Source organism: Castanea sativa, chromosome 4, assembly GCF_040712315.1.
Source record: "Castanea sativa cultivar Marrone di Chiusa Pesio chromosome 4, ASM4071231v1".
NCBI lineage: Eukaryota > Viridiplantae > Streptophyta > Magnoliopsida > Fagales > Fagaceae > Castanea > Castanea sativa.
In genome coordinates this window covers 29091677-29110569 of record NC_134016.1, presented here as the reverse complement: position 1 = coordinate 29110569, position 18893 = coordinate 29091677, and the positions used below count along the sequence as shown (strand labels likewise).

Sequence of the window (18893 nt, the reverse complement as noted above, 5' to 3'; positions counted from 1 at the left end):
GAACCTCATTAGCTGTGTCATTGCCCTAACCACAAAAATAATATATAGTGGTATAGAGTATTACCACAATTAAATGGGACTAGCACACTTTTTGATTCGTTTTCAAAATATATAGCAATGTTAATTTTTTTGTTTGTAGCCAAATTGTCATTTTTTTTAATAATTTATATATATACACACACACACACACACACACACACACATATACACCTGACTATTTCGGGGAAAAATTTTGGGTAGCCAAAGTGCCAAGCCCAATCACCTGGGATTATGGCTTGGTTTGATTAAGTCAAGTTGAACGTGGTTTTCCATATGCCCTCTTTCTTCTTTTTCTTGTTTTCTAGGTGGGGTAGTTTGCCTCATCCAGTACATCATATGTAGTCAATGCCCGGCTTAGGATTGATACAGCATACTTCACCAGACCAGGGCATGATTAATAGGGATATCTTGGATTTCTTAATAAATAGTATATACAACTTCTTGATAAATTTATACAAGATGTTTACTTTACATAACCTTCTACCTAAACATGTTAGTACTATTAGGAATTTGTTAAAGATGAAGAACATAAACCACTTTGTCATCTACATATGGAAGGAAATCTGGTTTTGGAGATGTTTACACATGTTTTTGCGATTTTCTAAACACTTCCTATTATTGGGTATCTGCCTTATTGAATTAATTCTGTAAACTGTTTTCTCACTACTGCTATTATCTTTTCCATTAATGTTAATTGAAAATTTGCAATCTTGGAGCTTTCTCTTCTTGAGGTGTGGTGTTCAAATCCTACAAGTCACACACCCAATAAAATCAACAAAAAAGCATAAGTTGAAAATAGAGGATTAAGAGAGAGCGAGATAGAGAGAGATGGATCAAAGTATCAAACTTTTGCTGGATTTGTTTGTAGTGGCTTGCTGTCTGGTAATCTAAGTTTGGCAAAAGACATGTCTTAAGTTTTTGAAGTAGCGGACCTGTGTAAAGAACTCATGATCAATTATAAATTTTTATTAAGTTTTGTCCAATTTGTATTCTTGGTGTATTTTAAATATCATTGAATCTCGAATTATGGTTGCATTGTCTTCTGTTCATATTCTTGGTTCATTCTAGACATAAAGTGAGTTACAAAGTGTGAGTTACTGACTAACCTTGGAGTGTTAGCCTTAGGTTACTTCTATCTGAAAGCAGTGCCTAATTCAGGTTACTATTTGTTACTCAATAGCCCTTTAATACCATGCTGGGTTTGCAAAATCTGTTGATATCTTCTAGGAAAAGATTCTTGAAATTCTGGTATTGCTTTTTGACTTATGAAATGAACTTTTAGATTCTTGCAATTCTGGTGTTGCTTTTTGACTTAGGAACTGAATTTTTTAGATTCTTATAATTCCGATATTGCTTTTTGAATCATGAAATGAACATAATTTTGATCCCTGAACTATCCATCTGATCTCAATGTGATCCATCAACTATCTATTGTTTTAATTCAGTTTCAATGGTACTCGCCTTATGTTGCCATTATTGATGGCAATTACTGATATTATAAAATCAAGGTTAAGGGAGGACAAAATATATTATTATTTTTGTAAAAATTTTATAACCATGTATTTTCATTTATTTTGACTTTGTGAGACTGCTACTTGGCTTAACTTGTCAAATCAGTAATTGTAATTTGTAAGTGACATGTATATGATACTCTGGGAAGATCCCAAGATATGGATTTTGTTGTTTTCGACTTTTTCCTGCTCCCCACCCCCCGGCCGCGGATTCTGTCTTGGGTTGTTTCATAATGAATAATTTGGTGATGATGACTAGTTCTTGCCTTGTTTTGCTTTCTTAGTTTAATATTGAATCTGTAAATACCCAAAAAAAAAAAAATCTCTTAAGCACTACTTTAGGTTCAGCCATAATGGGAAATAAAATGGAGCATCCAAACAACGTATCATCACAAGTCAAGGATTGTACAAAAACTATCCATCAAGTTAGCAAATGTTTATCTGAAAAGTTTTTAGAACTCTATGAAGTATGAACTCAACTGAAACAATTGATAGTTTTGGGATGAAATTGAAATTTGATGCGTAGTTTAAGGATCAAAATTGTAGTTTGACTTAAATGTTTGTATGATATGATGCTTGTTATGTTTGAACTGTATTTTGCTTAGAATTCAGACATTTATGCTTTGAGTACTTCGGCTCTGATAAAATAAGCTGGGCATGAGTAAACTAAAATTGTGTACTTTGAACCGTTCAGGTGGAGTAAGGTAAAGCTTGGCTCACTTGAATCTTTAGTTTGTTCAAAGCCTGTATGAGTTGGCCTCTTCTGTTAAGAAATTTAGCTTACTTTGCCTGAAAACACAAAAACAATTATGTTTGTAAGAACTAAACTAATAGTATTAGTATTGTTTTTGTTATTGTTAAAAGGAAAGCAAACCCTGGTTTAGAGATTTTTTTCAATATCAGGCTTTGTTTGAACTAATGTACCAATTTTGCCAAGCCAAATCAGATTCCGCCGAGAGTCTGAATTCCTCAGCATTCACTTACAGGTTCACTTCATCTTGTTAATCAATCAGGATTCAGAAGAGCAGAACTACTGAACAGTTTTGTTGTTATTCAAGTCTAATTTGTAGGGATAATGAAGTAACATGTAAATTAGGATTCATTCATAGCAACAAGCTCATATAGATGAATTCGAGAGCAAATTTGAAGTTAGATAAGGATCATAAGATAATACAATCCAGCATATAGAATTAAGTCCGAGATACAGCATCATGAAATGCTTAACTTGATGTCTCTCTTCATATGTTGCTTAGTAATAGTAATTAGCATGGATCATATGATTGGGTTCTCCCCTGCATTTGTGCCATGTTTCCTGTTTCTCTGCTGGAGTCAGGTAGGTGGGTTGGGATTGTTTATAATGTTGTTTCCCTAACGCACTAAACCTAGACTTGACGTTCTTCACCTATTTGCTCCTCACCCCACAACCCACCGAAGTCGAGAGTCTAGAATTGACACTTTCCTAACCCAAAAACTGGTGCTACTACTAATTCAGAGAGATCAATAATGGCAACGCACTAAACTGAGCTGGTTTGAATCCTCCAATTTCATTTCATCTCGAACCCCAACCAACCTGTCTTAAATCTATATTTAGGACTTCTGTTTTTTTTTTTTTTTTGGGGGGGGGGGGGAATTTAAACATTAATTTTGTTTGGGATTTTATTTATTTTTGGAACCGTTATACATATTTTTGTAAAGTACTTTATTCTTTTATGAGTGGCCAAAGCCCAAGTAATTTAATTGGGGACTTAAAGGAGTGTGGTTAGAGAGTACAATTGAGTTTTCTTTGGTTTTTTAATGGATCCAGAGCATAAATTTTGCTAAATGGGTTGGGACCAGTTACAAAATCTGAGGATCCATGAGATAAATCATACGTTGGCCATTTTCAGGCATGTAAGACATTGGTTGCGCTGCTCTATGATGAAGAAAAAGCACCTAACTTCATCACTCATCAGAAGCTCTCTAACGAGGTTTGACACTTTTAATACGTTCCCTAAACGCGGATTTGGCCCAAAGGTTAGATAACAAAATTTTCAGATCGTGAAGCTTGCCATCTCTTTAGATATACCCCAATTAAAAGCTTAAATCCCTATTCAAAAATGGATATTAGGAACCTTAAATATTATTCAGAAATGATTATCAAGCCAACTTTTTGCAGCTATTTCTCTTTTTTGACAATTTTTTAGTAGTTTTTAAAAAAAAAAAAAATATCATTCTTGACAATTTTTTTAATAACTTTTTGTCTTTTTTGTTATTAAGTGAGATTCATATAGGAAAATCTTAACAAACACGACACGGTATTTGTTAACATTTTCTTATATATATATATATATATTTTGAATAGATACTATTTTTTCAAACAACTTATCTTAAAAAAGAAAAAAAACTAAGTTTTTTTTATTAGAACTTGGGCGGGCTTACTATTGTCTTAAGTTTAAATCCTAAGAGAGGAATGCTTTGCTTATATTTTTTTTTGAGAGAGTTTTAACTTATAACATTCACTTTTAATGATGCTTTTTACCATTAGATTAAGACTGAGAAATGCTTTGCTTAAGTGACTCTGTTTCTTATGGAACGAAAGGTTGAACTCTTTTTTCCCCTAAAAGCAACTTAACATACAAGTACAACAAAAATGCGTTTTAGAGCGTTCCGCCTCATCCGGCGAACAAAACGGTTAAGTATCAACTTTATCTTAAATTGTTTTGCCAGTCTGTCCCATAACCAACAGTGCCTTTATATCATGGAATTGTCAATTTGTCACTCCCCTTAAAACCTTGCGTAAATTGGTATCTAACTTCATGGTCCTGTTTACCAAATTGACGAAATAAACAAACTTAAAAGTCCACAAAGTTCCTATAAAAAAAATAAATAAATAAAGGAAAAGTCCACAAAGTCCCATTACACGGTCAGCAAATTGGTGGAATTTCTAAGGTCAAAATTTTGAAGTCTGCTCATGAGTACTCAAATTGCATTCGAACAAGTACTGGTGGCATATTTTAATTGGAAAAATATCAAGTTAAATTAGTTTTCATCCACAGTTTTACACACAAATATCCACAATTAACGTAAAAATGTCCACATTTTAAACATAAAAATAAATGTAAAAAAAAAAAAATGAATGTAAAAAAAAAAGTAGATGTGAAAGTATTGACCATTTTGATTAGCACAATTATATATGTGTGTATATATATATATATATATTTTTTTTTTTTTGAGTGAAGCACAATTATATTTTAACACAACACACCAACTTGAATATAGGTTTACACAGTGTTTATATTATAATAATATGGAGATCGTTGCTCATACTTTACACTGAACAGCTATATAGAAATAAAGCTCCCAAAGTGCTAAATAATTCGACCTGCCTAACATCGAATTCTGTGTGCTTTTTCTGCTACAAGTAACGACTTCATCATACCCAAGGTCAGACCACCGCACATGCATGCCATCTTAACTTTCGGTTTAAGTGTTCTAATTAGTCATATCCTGCATTAAACTTACTGGGTTCTTCCTTATTGCCTCTCAATTCTATTCTAAAGACAACCCCAGACCCCTCTACCATTTTTTTTAGATTAATCAATGGGAATTGAACAACAGCAACAGTCTCCAAAGATTGCAAAGAATTCATATTTATCGTTAAAACATGTCTTCTATTTTGTGTTCTTTGTGATTGGTTTGTCCATTGGAATCACAACTAGTTTGTACCTTAAAACCTTCTCTTTCTACATTCAAACAACCCTGTCATTGCCATCGTTATCAACAACAATTCTACTGCAGTCACCACCATCACCATTACCACCACCACCTCTACTACTAATAGCTCTACAATCACCACCACCGCCGCCGCCGCCGCCAGTACTAATAGCTGTACAACCACCATCACCACCACCACCGACTATACAGAATGAAAGTAGGATTGCTTTCAATGATAAGCCTTTTCTCATGCACAACATGGATGATGACGAGTTGTTTTGGCGAGCATCAATGGTTCCAAGTATTAGAGAGTTCCCTTTTAATCATGTCCCAAAGGTTGCTTTCATGTTCTTGACAAAAGGGCCTATACCTTTGGGACCATTGTGGGAGAAGTTCTTTAAAGGTTATGAAGGTCGTTATTCCATTTATGTTCACCCTCATCCCTCATATAATGAATCTGTCCCTGAAAGTTCTGTTTTCCATGGAAGAAGAATTCCAAGCAAGGTGTGTTTTTTTACTTATGCTAATATTCAGTTTATTATTAAAATTATAGACAAAGTTTTCCTTTGGGTTAGAGGGATTTTCTCCAACCCATTACGTGGTAGTTCAAATGATTAAGGGGGTGTTTAGCAAGCTAATTTTAATACATTTTCATATATTTTAAACAACATTACATACATTTTTACACATTTTTTCACTCACATGTATATCTAAAACACCCAAACAACATAACTCAAACTACTCTCTCAAACACCATCTAATTATTCAGGTGTATTTTGCTTACATGAATTATTATGTCATCTAAAATTTAAACAAATCTCATAATTCTTAAATAGGTTGTGCGATTTATAGAGATACTCATTTAGGTCACCATTTAGATGAAGAATTTTATTTTGATAAAAACTTCATCCTAGAATTAATATCATCATTATTGAATGGCAATGATCATTTTAATATAATCCGATCTTGCAGATAAATAAATTATAAAAATGATTTGTTTAGTTTTATGCTTATATAGATGTTAGGCCATTTCTGTTAACTGCTCAACAGGGGGCAGAATTGATATTTGCTAGAGAGGGCTAGATCTTCTCAATTTCAAATAAATTAATTTCAAAGTTTATACTCCCTCAGTCACACTTTGTTTGTCCTGTTTGAAAAGTCAAACTTTTTAAGGGAATATTATTTATTGTCTTGTCTGCCTTATAAAAATATTTAAGACAAAAATGCAAAATTGACCCTCTAACTTTCAACGTTTTTTATTTCAGTCCTCTAACTTTAAGTTTTGTCATTTCAGTCCTTTAACTTTTAATTCTTGTCAATCTAGGCTTTTGTTAAAATTCAGTTAAGATTACCGTTAAACTCACTGAGAAATGACCGTTTTGCCCTTCTTTTTTTTTTAAAAAAAAATTTTTTTAAATAAAAAAAATCTGTAAAAAAAAAAAAGTTTGCCAGTAAAAAAAAAAAAAATCTGAAGAAGACACCGTTGTTGTAACCGTCATCGTTGACGTGGTTATTGATGATGATGATGATGAAGCGTTTGTTGTTGTTGATGCCGGTTTCTTCAAACGGTGAGTTCTAGGGTAGACTTCCAGGGGGGGGGGGGGCTCCTTCGGGTTTGACGGCGGAGATTGAGCGGAGGTTACAGCGTTTGTTGAAGTCGTCTTGTACGGACTACGAGATGAGCAAGCGTTTGTAATTTTTTGGATTTTTCCAAAAAATATCTCCACATTCTCTCGTCTCTGACTTTCTTCTCACTCTCTCTTCTGTTTCTTTTTCTCTCTCCTCTCTCGGTGGCATAGGGCTTTGGTTTTGGGGCTGGGGCTTGTATTGGTGGAGGGTGGCATGGGTGTGGTGGCTTGGGTTGAAATCAATGGGTTTAAATTGGGCTGCGTGGATGTGTGGTGGTGATTTTGGTGGGTTTAAATCAGTGGCTTTCTCGGTGGTTGTGGGTTGCTGGGCATGGGTGTGGTGACTTGGGTTGATTGATGCTGCCACTGGGTTTGATCGATGTTGGCTTGGGTTGATCGGTGGTTGTGGGTTGCTGCCGTTGTAGTGTCTTCTGTGGTTTCGTGGGTTTGATCAATGCTGCTGCCGCTATTGCTGTTGCCACCACCGCTCAACTCAGCTCTTATATTGAAGCCCGATCCTTGTGTTCATCTCATTCTCCATTTTTTTTCCACAAATGGGTTTCTTTTTCTTGTCTTTTATTATTATTTTTTGCTGTTTTGGGTTCAGATCTGAGCTGCTAACATTTTTTTTTTTGTGTGTGACTTTTATTGTAAGATGTCTGATTATGGACTATGGAGAGGCTACAGCGTTTTTTTTTTTTCAATTTTTTTTTCTTTTAATTTAAAATTTATATGAAAAAGGGCAAAACGGTCATTTCTCAGTGAGTTTAACAGTAATCTTAACTGAGTTTTAACAGAAGCCTAGATTGACAAAAATTGAAAGTTAGAGGACTGAAATGAAAAACGTTGAAAGTTAGAGGATTAGTTTTGTATTTTTACCAATATTTAAATTTACAAAATTGCCCTTAAATAAATTTATCGGTTTTAAAAAAAAAAAAAGAGTTATTCTTAATGAGGCAACTAAAAAGGTGCCCTAATTAGATTGATTTTTTAAATATTTGTTAGTTTTCTTTTCAAATAGTTTTGAAAATAAAGTAGAGGTATAATATGAATATTAGTAAATTAATTAATTTTATTTTTAGAAATAGGACAATATTTTGGGACATCCCAAAATGGAATAGAGAACAAACAAACTGGAACGGAGAGAGTATTAAATATTATAATGTGTGTATTTAGACTTATATTATTAGATGTACAACACAAATTTAAATGTGAGATGCTCTCTCTAAATTTCACTTAATATGGAGAGAAACCTTGTCTGATTTGATAAAAACAGAATTACTAAAACACACATATATATCTTTCTTTTTTTTTTGATAATCACAAATGTACATCTATTTGATAATCACAAATGTACATCTATTTGATAATACCTTTAATATTTTTCGTTTGAGATTAGTATAATGATTATGAATTTGGATAATATGATAGATTTGGGCCTTGCATGGGATAATATAATTGGGCTTGAACATTAATGTCTCTAACACATTTGAACATGGACGCGGCTTGAAAAGTATAAGTGAAAGCTTCACGAATTCTGAAAAAGAACTAACACAAGGGAAAATGTGTTTGAATTTTTAACATTTTGGATTTTTATTTTTAAATAAATATTATCTTTTTATGTAAGATTGCATAAAGCTTAATACAAATTTTAATACAATATTAAATATTATAAAACTTAATTTTTATTTATAAAAAATAAATGCGAGGTACCGGTAGATCTTTGGGGGAAAAAAATACCCAAGGCTAGTAAGGTGGATGTTAGACAAGAAATTTACCCAAACTCCCATTAATAATTATAAAAAAAAAAAGAAACTTCTTGCACCGGTGAACATAATAAGTGGAATACATATATTTTAAGTGTGTCTAATAATGGCAATGATCTTTAGGTTAGTTGGCATGCCTCTTAGCATTCCTAAAGATGAGAGGTTAATGTTTGTTCTCCCTCCCCCAATTTAATTTAATGTAATAATAATAATAAAAAATGCATCCCAATACATCAACTAATGCGATACTTGATTACCCCCAAGGGGGTACTCGGGTAGTGAATTCATTAGTTTAGAATGTGATATAAACTCAAAGGTCTTAAATTCAATTCACCACACTATTAATTCATAAGACTTTCTAAGTATCTCATGAAGAGGAATTAGAATATTTTAGTCAAAAACTAAGACACCACAATTAAAAGAACGTACTTAAGGAAAATAAAATATTAAAAAGTAGTTCACTCCTTATCTCATGATTTATATTTAATATTTTTTTTCCCTTCACCGTATGACTGGCTGACTGGCACCACTATCACACTCTTGATGAGGAGTCAGAAATAATTGAATGTATAACAATTAATTATTTGAGGAATTTGTAATATAATGGGTCATATTCACACTCTTTTTCTTCATTTAAAATTATTTAACAATAGAGATATAATGTCTTAAATTTCAGGCTACTCTATATCGAAAAATAATTAAATGAGTCACATGAATATGTTTCCTCTCTTATTGCAGCCAGTGGAATGGGGGAAACCAACAATGATTGACGCAGAGAGGCGCCTCTTGGCTAATGCACTACTAGATCTCTCTAATGAAAGATTTGTATTACTCTCAGAGACATGCATTCCTTTGTTCAACTTCACAACAATATATAACTATCTCATTGGCTCCAATAAGAGCTTCATAGGCTCATATGATGACCCAAGAAAAGTTGGTCGCGGTCGATACAATCCTCAAATGTTTCCAACAATTTCTATTGCAGATTGGAGAAAAGGGTCACAATGGTTTGAGGTCAATCGCAAGGTAGCCATTGATATTATATCAGACAAGAAGTACTACCCTGTATTTAGTGAGTTTTGCAGTCCTCCATGTTACATGGATGAACACTATATTCCTACGATAATGAACATTCTGAGCCCAGAGGAGAACTCAAATAGGAGTATCACATGGGTTGATTGGTCTAAGAGTGGTCCACACCCAGGAAAATTTGTCAGGCAAGCTGTTAGTATTGAGTTCCTGAATCAAATAAGGTTTGGCACTAACTGCACTTATAATGGCAATGCTACTACCTCCATGTGCTTTTTGTTTGCTAGGAAGTTCATGCCAAACACTTTGCAACCTTTGTTGCAGATTGCATCAGAGTTTCTACATTTCAGTACTTAAATATGTGTATACAAGTCTACAATTAATTTATCAATTATATTTAAGTTGAATTACATATTTAGTACTCAATCTTTGAAATTTGTTTCAAAATCATTTTTATAATTTAAAAACACTTTAATTCTTTTGATTCTTATACTTTTAAAATTATTTTCAAAGAACATTATTGACATCTAATTGAATGGATGAAAAATGTTGATGTGACAAACTAAATTCATAACATATAATAAACTCCACTACATCAAAGCAACTCAGTTTTATAAATTCTATTTGTTAGGTCAACATTTTTCATCTATCAAATAGTGTGTGTCTGTGTTTTTTTTTAACATTCTAAACAAAAGTTAAATTTGAGGACCAAATATGCAATTTAAGCTTATATTAACTATCCATATGATTTAACCGTTTAATTAACATCTATATAATATAACTGGAGCTGTAACACATTTTTTAGGAATCAACTTGGTATGGTGGTTTTGGATCGATGTGAAGAATTTTATGAGTAGTTTCCCTGGCTTCTTTATTAATTTTTATATAAATTTAGTAATTTAAAAATAGAAATGAGGCACATGGGCCCACACCATGATGACTACAATTTCATTAATACTACGGTGGGGTGGTGGGATTCCTTTAACCGTGAAGGCCACGAAATTTTTGGTGTATTTAAGTGGTTACACATACACTCATTTACACACTCTTATACACGAATTGAGATAGTTTCAAAAAAAGAAAAAAGAAAAAAAAGCATTGAGATCGTGACTTGGAAGTGTGTGAATTAGTGTATGTATAATAGCATTTTCCCTTAACTATTGTCGCACAAAACACTTATACATGTGAAATCAATATATCTCCAGAGGGTTCATTGGTGTTATTCTAATGATAAAGTCAGCTAGGGATTTTAGAGGAAAATTGTAACTCTTGTCAATGTAAAAAAGATCATACTTCTTACTGAGTAGGTGCCTTTTTATGCTTGCAATGATCATCTCTTTCACTTCCTTTTACTTAGCAACAATAATTTGTCTTTTTGTTAGAGGATTATTTGTAAATTATGGTTAAATCAATTATGATAGATGATTTTATACATGAGAAGTGAATTTTTTTTTCATATTTAGGACCAAATCAATCACAGAAGACTTCTAAGATTTAAAAAACCGTTGAATTCCATTTTAATAAATAATTTTATTGAAATGTATTTAGCTAAAATTATCTTGTATCTTTTTATTTGTTGATATTTTGTTAATACTAACTGGATTACTAGATGCTAATTTGAATTTTCACCAAAAAAATAAAAATAGTTCTATACTTTGCCCCCAATTGGAATCCTGGCTCCATATCTAAGACAGCTTTGCAAAAGAACTACTAGCAGGATTACACACAATTCTATGCCCTTATTTTTACCTTTTAGACAAGAAGCCCATTTCATCCCAAACAAAAATGCTCTCACATAGCTTCCCTTCTATGTGACTAGAAAGTAGAAACCGAAACCTCCCACTGGGATCTACCCTGCCTTAAGCAAATACACTTTGACCCAATCAACTCAAATAGATTTAGCATTTGCTAAGGGATTCCAAATCAATCTCATAATATCAGTTTTAATCAAACCCAAACCTCTTTCATACTTAGGAAAAGTCATCCCAAGCTATTTTAGCCATTGCATTCAGGAGCATTAACATTCCACAGATAGGCATTAAGCTTTTGTTTAACAAGCTTAACCACTCGTTTAATTAGGTAGGAAAAATAAGTTATTGGTCCAATAAACCTGGACACTGTATAGCATGGTTTTAATCAATTGGAATCTCCTAGCAAAGGTCAACTGCTTGGCACACCAAGAATTTGTCTTACTATAAATTTTCTCCACCAATGGTAACAATCCAACATAGACAATTTACTTGACAAGCTCTTAAATTCATCAACAACCTGCCTATGTTGTTTTAATAGACAAAATACTCGTTTTGGAATGGACGTTGGGTTTGCACTTATCTGTTCTTCTTATTCCAACATTCTTCCAATTCCTTAGGGGAAAAAAAAAAACATGTATTGACATTCAAACCAACTGACCTAACGAAAAGGCGGCTAATGAAGATCCATATATATAATGAAACCATGCAATCACATAACCAAAACATGTATGCGACCAACTTTCATGTCTTGGAAATGAACCAAACACAGTGAAAAATAAAGAAAAGATTCCCACGTTTTCTTTAGAATTATGTGTCACACTAGAACTTACCTATGATCTATACAAATGAGCAGATCTTGATGGTGATTTGATCCAATTTGAGTGGACAAGATTAAATATTTGGATGATTCAATGGAGAAAGGGTCAAGTTTTGGATTACTTATTGATTTTAGAACCGGGTCTATCTCATCATGGCTTGGACAATCATTTCAAAGGCAGTTCCAATTTCCAAAAGGTACTTTATGATTGGTCCACAGTTCCTCAATTGAGATTGAACAGTATCTAACCATCCAGAAATTAAATTTTGATTTGAAATGCTCGCACATCAATGTTGTTATCACGGCATCAATTAGAAAATTTGACAAGAAGAAATATTCTAACCTTGTATAATTGGTCCCTCCATAAACAAGTGAAAAGGAATTAACAACAACGTTATTCATGGACATAACAACAACGTTAGAGAAGCATAGATCGATCATTTGAATTTTGTTTCCTACTTAAACTAATTAAAAGGCCCGTTGTATAATTTGTGAAATTATCTTATATAATGTTGCAAGAAGTTGACATATATAAGATAAATAGATTAATCGATGTATAAGATACCACTGCCCTGAAAAAGATTGCATCTTGAAAATATTGGAAGTTCAAACATAAGACAGAAACGAGGACTATACCCAAACTTTGTGTGACGAAAGATTGATTAGTAATGATGTTAGGGTTATTAATTTTTTTTTACAAATCGGCATGAATTCATGTGTAATATATATGTGACAGCATCAATTAATCAGTTGACACATCAATATTCATAGGGTCGTGTGGTACACATTGCAAGACAATTCACAAACTTTGGAATGGTGTTTTACATATTAAACCGTGTCCTACATCATATAATTTCTTTCTTCTAAAAAAAATAAAAAATTTCTAATTGACTTAAACTTTGGAGTGGTGTCGGTGAACCCATTTCGGATAATATTCTTTTTTAGATATATAATCATAAAGAGAGGTTAAAAGTGTTTAACATATTACAGGCCAAGATTATTTACAACATCAATGGGGCATTCTCTATACACTAGCCCATTCTATCTAACTACGGTGCAGACTAAACAAATTAAAGGGGGGCTATGAGCAAATTCTCTAATTCTATCTTTTTGTTCTCTTCATCTCTTTGCCAAAAGATCTGCAAATCCATTAGGTTCATCGTATATATGCTGCAGTCGGACCTTGAGCTAGGGTTCTTGCCACCTTTCTCGAAGTGGTTTCGTTTCTAATTGCAAACCACCACACCACACCAATAATTCAAAAAAAAAAGAAAAAAAAAAGAAACAAAATACATAAATTTTTAAGAAAAAATATAACATACTAGTCAATGAAAAATAAGAAAATATTAGAAAGAAAATTTAATTTATACTGAACTTATGAAAACATGCATGCTATAGTGCTTGTTTGGTGTATCTTATTTTCATTGGTTCATTGAAGTTATTCAAAAGTATAATTGTACCTATAAAATGTAAAGTTTTAAAAAAAACTTGTACATAAGTTAACATAAATTGAATCAGCTCAAAAAACTAATTGGCAAACATGAATATAGATCTGATACTGAAAATATTTATATTTGAAAATTACATATTATATAGTCAGACACTCCAGCAGCAGGGGTAAAATGGTCTTTTCCTCAGGGAAATATCATACCTAAGGTTAAGATAGCTTGACGTTAGTTAATTAATTCAATTATCCATATTGATTAATTAGGTTCAATTGCATGCAAATTGTGAAGGCAGCAACAAATCACCAAATAAACTAAATGTAGCGGAAATTAAATTAACATGGTGATTTATTGACAAATAAGGAAAATCTCTCGCAAGGCAAAAACACCATCGGATGATTTTAAGGTCACTACTCCCAAGAATCCATTGATCAACAATTAAGCGATTACAAGTATAAGAAATCTTACTACTACCCTGGCTTATCCTAAAATACCAATCTACAGTTGAACCTTCACTTCAATACCCAATTGAACTTGATCTTGTAGTAGCCTTCTTTTTCTTGATGCAAAAATCTTCAATCTGCTAGCCCTTTGCATGGATCCCAGTACGTGACTAACTCTAGCAACTTTAAACGATGTTGTTGGTTGCAATGTTCTTCACATTATCAATAATGAAGATCAAGAAGCACTTGGTTACAAAATTCTATGGTGTACAAACGTAGTAGCTTCCACAGAGAAAATAAATCTATAGTTCTCTGTATTTGTATGTGACAGCTCTTAAAATAAGCCTTATATATGTCTAGAATTGTGAGAAAAGAAACCCTAGACAAATATATAAGTCTGAGCCGAATTTCAAATCTAGAAAACTAAAAATCGTAATTCTCAACAGATTGAGTTGCTGTCGAGCCATCTATTGAGCTTCATATTAAGTCTCAATAGCAAGTATCTGTCGAGCTTTTTGTTGAGATTTAATGAACAACTTTTTTTTACTTGTTTCTTGGACCAATCTTCATGTCTTTTAATACGAATACTTGATATGCTTAAACAACATATTTCTTGATGTATTAAACCTATCTTAGATCTACCCAATTACAAGTAAAGTGCATTTTGTCAAAGAATTAACCAATTATATAAAATATGACCTTAACAATACCCATCCCAAGCTTCCATGTGGACCACTAGAAATGGATTATTATCACGCAATTGTTATATAAATACCCCTTAGTCTCAAGGGCAAGATTGTCAAATATCTAAGTTAGGTTGAAGGCGCGACCAGAGTACATCCAAGCCAAGGCAAGGTACAATGAATAGGAAAAACGATTGTACAGTAAGACACAAATACAAGAGCTAGAGCATTATGATGTAAGCTCATTGGTCACAAGACGCCAATACAAACAAGAGAATAGTGGATACCATTTCTGTTAGGTCCAATCCACTAGGTGTTGGCAACTAATGACAAAAGATTGAGTTTTGTTGAAGTTTTAATGTAAATTAAAAAGTCCAAGACAAAAGCTCAAGATTTTCTGAAGAAAAGTAAGTTTTTGTATGTTCGACTGCGAGTTCAAGCAATCGAGATGAGTTCGATTCCTAGTTCGACCGATCGAGAATCGCAAATTCAGCTTTTCAAATTTGATATGATTTATAAGTCTATTGTTCACGTGAATTTTTGTAACCCTAATGAAGAGCCTATATAAAGGCTCATTAAGCATGACCTAATAAGAGGTTAGAGAGGTAGAAACCCTAAACTTTTTCAGAGAGTGGATTTGAGTCTCCATCTATTCAACCTGTGAGAGTTCAAAAGCATATAGAGAAAAATCAATACAGTGTTGTTGTTGCCATAGTGCAGATTTTGTATGAAGCCATAGAACAATCCAATCTACAACAGTTACTGGTTTAAACTTTCAAGTGGATTTTTTGGAGTCATAAATGGAGAGTTTGTGTGAAATCTGTTAACCACAGTTACTAAGTACAATCTTTGAGCATGAATCTTAAAGTCACTAACAAGGGAGTTCGTATGCAATGGTCCTAAGTCTATGAATTTGGAGCTACGGGAGGTCATGTTTGTAAGCACTTCATGAGGCAGCAATAGATTTAGAGTTAAATTTATTATACAAACTTCAGTTTTATTAATGGATATGTTTCCTTAAGGATTGTTTAGGTTAAATTATTCCCAGTTTTTTTTTTTTTATTTTTTTTTATTGTGGAATAGTTAGTTTCATCAGTTTTTCAAGGTCACCATATTTCTGTCTTTTGTTATTTTGATTGGATTTACTATTTTATTGCTTTATTGGTGACATATTTAACATATGAAAATTAACTTGGAAATCAATTTAAATTCACAACTGGTAAATTTTTTAAAGTTGATTAATTTCGTTGCAAAATCAACCAAGGGGTCTAAAAACCCAAACAATATCCAACTGAATACCAAGGACTGTTACTTAACTTGCCATTTGAGAATAGCGTGGCACAAGGAACCAAAGAATGTTGTACCCAATTTTGTAATATAGTAGTAACCATAGGCATTCAACACCTATGGAAGGATTAGGACCTCACTTGGCCTATAAAAGGAGAATGGCTAACCTTCACTAAAGGAAAAATCTTGTATGACATGGGCTTATGAGACCCATGTCTCACTAACATGTGGGTCCTACATGTGGGTCCTACATGTTAGTGAGACATGGGTCTCATGATCCCATCTCAAGAAATACTTTCTCTCACCAAAGGGGGAAGTAAGGAACCAGAAAAGAAGAAGTGATTAGTGAGAGAAGAAAAACAAGTGAGCATTTCGTACCTAAGAGAGTGCAGTCTTTTCATTTGAATGTACAATATCTGGGAGCAAATGATTTCTTTACTCTAACCATGGTTTTTTACCCTATTTCTTATGGGGTTTTTCACATTAATCATTATGTTCATGAATATCTAATTCTTATTTTCACTCCAACACCACAACCAACTTCGTTCGCTATTGATGCAATGCATGTTAATTGCACCCAAGCGTACAATTAGTGAATAACTATCTACCAATATTATCATAATTTCATTTTTAACCTAACTACCATGTAGTCATGTACATACAACAAGTTGACGAACTATGTCATTAGTATTTACATCTATCATATAGAGAATCTTATAGAACTTTAGCATATAAATATTGAAGTATACATTGAAAATGGGCCAATTAAAAAAATTTAAAGTTTAAATTTCATAATAAAGACTTGGCAAACCGGTTAGGTTATGCTAGGTTTGGGTTTAACCTGAATCTAGTCAAAATTTGGTATGGGTGGAAAATTGATCAAACAAACGAGTTATTATTCTTATTACTAGGCCCGTCCAATAAAACCGAAGACTCGACCCACCCAGCCAAACTGACCAAACCTGAACCGTTTGACGCCTAACTCGACTACTTGGTGGTCGGTAGCGGGTTCGTGCCATCCCAAACAGATTTCGGAGGGTCGAGTGGCGAGTCTTCCCTTCAAAAATCCGATCCACTTGACTCAATTGTGATATATAAATTAGAATTGCTTAGTTAGTTTCTCACTTCTCTCGTTCTGTCATTCTTTCTCAGTCTTAGGCTCTCTCTCACTCTCAACATCTCCGATCTATGTCGATTTGTGCCGATCTCTCATCATCGAGCACTGAATCTCCATCATCGCCAATCTCTCAACCTCCATCATCACCAATTTGCGATTATCTTCCATTCATCATCATCGATCTGTGATCTTTACCATTCACCATCTCCGATCTGGCAAGTCAAAGATGTAGTTTTCAGTAATTTTTTCTCTTTATTTCTTTGTTTAAGTTTCATGCAAGTTTAGATTTACTATCATCTCTCTATTTCTGGTTGTGTTCTTTGGATTTGTGGGTTACTGGTGTTTGGGTTTGTAGATCTATTCTTAGATTCGTTATTTATTTATTTGTTTCAGTCTCTTGTAAGTTTAGATTTGCTATCATCTCTCTATTTATGGTTGTGGTCTTTGGATTTATGGGTCTGTTCATAGATTTGTTCTTTCAAATTTGTGAAATTTGTACCATGTTTGGTCTTTGATTTCTATCATTCGGTCGAAGTCGAATTCGACCGCCGTGCACCGGAGCCTAATCCGACTCGACCCATGATTTTTCATGGTCGGCGGCGGGTCTGCTGCCCTGCCACCCAACCAGATCAGGTCGGCCCTGGGTTGAGCACAAACCCGAACTGAGTCAACCCGTGGACACCCCTACTTATTACTTATTAGTTGTACTTTTATTTTTTGGATGAATCAATGGATCGGAATCCAATTTTATTGGATGTAGCCGTACTTGAGGTTTTAAAATCCTTTACACGAAGACAAAGTAGATCCATGGCTTACACAACACGTAACAAAGGGATATATATTGTCGGTATGGTGTTATGATATAGAAGTTTTTCGCATCAATTTTGTGTAATGATCTAATATTAAACTGATTGAGAACTTATAAAGAAACTTACCAAAAAAACAAACCCCTCGATCATTTAGACAACTGAAACTCGGCCACGTACGAATTGACAAACTAGACAGGTAGATTAACATGAATTTAGATGTGAACATCTCACTGATACTACAACTCTCAGAAAACGCAAATTGGGTTATCTTGTCCATTCAAAGAAGATTTGAGTTCACATCATGCATTCATTGGCAACAAATAACTGAAGGATGAGAAACAAGATAGATTTGGGGTAGCGTTCATATAGGTATATGATTGAAATTGAAATATATAAGAGTAACTTAAAATGTTATGTAATTGCTAATTAGCATTATGCCATGGAATGTGCGGGTTAATAAAAGATTATATGTATTAAAAACTAGAGTAGATATTTCAATGGCGTATGATTGAAATTGAATAACAGATCATATCAGGGGAAAAAAAAAAAAACAGAAAAAGAAATTGAATAACAGATATAATAGGTCATAAATTTGTATAAACATACTAAACCCCTTGAAGTTTATCAAAACAATATCCCTCCTCAAATATTTGTATGAAATACACTCATCTTTGAGGGTTTTATAAATGTGATAGATAAGTCCATGCTTGGATTTCTTAATAGAATATTCAATTTTTCTGAAAAAAATATTCCTATCAAAACTATGGAGTACGGATAGTGGTGACTTTATGAATTTTTTTTAGGGTGGTCACTAAAACAATTTAAATTATACAAAATCTAATAAAATGATAACTTAAATATTTGCTACAATTGCG

General features: G+C 33.1%; 1 protein-coding gene across 1 annotated transcript; it reads left to right on the top strand.

Annotated features, from left to right (window-relative positions):
• The first annotated feature begins 4974 nt into the window (after window positions 1-4974).
• Window positions 4975-10130, top strand: LOC142631612 (glycosyltransferase BC10-like). Its single transcript, XM_075805818.1, has 2 exons — window positions 4975-5747; window positions 9376-10130. Exons 1-2 carry the CDS (start codon window positions 5130-5132, stop codon window positions 10021-10023), a joined length of 1266 nt encoding a protein of 421 aa, XP_075661933.1. The 5' UTR covers window positions 4975-5129; the 3' UTR covers window positions 10024-10130.
• The last annotated feature ends 8763 nt before the right edge of the window (window positions 10131-18893 follow it).

What these genes read in the sequence shown, in the direction of transcription:
- LOC142631612 (XM_075805818.1), top strand. Translation starts at nt 5,130, where the DNA reads ATGGGAATTGAACAACAGCAACAGTCTCCAAAGATTGCAAAGAATTCA. An exon ending in GAAGAAGAATTCCAAGCAAG is followed by an intron (nt 5,748 to 9,375) that starts GTGTGTTTTTTT and finishes CTCTTATTGCAG; the next exon opens with CCAGTGGAATGGGGGAAACC.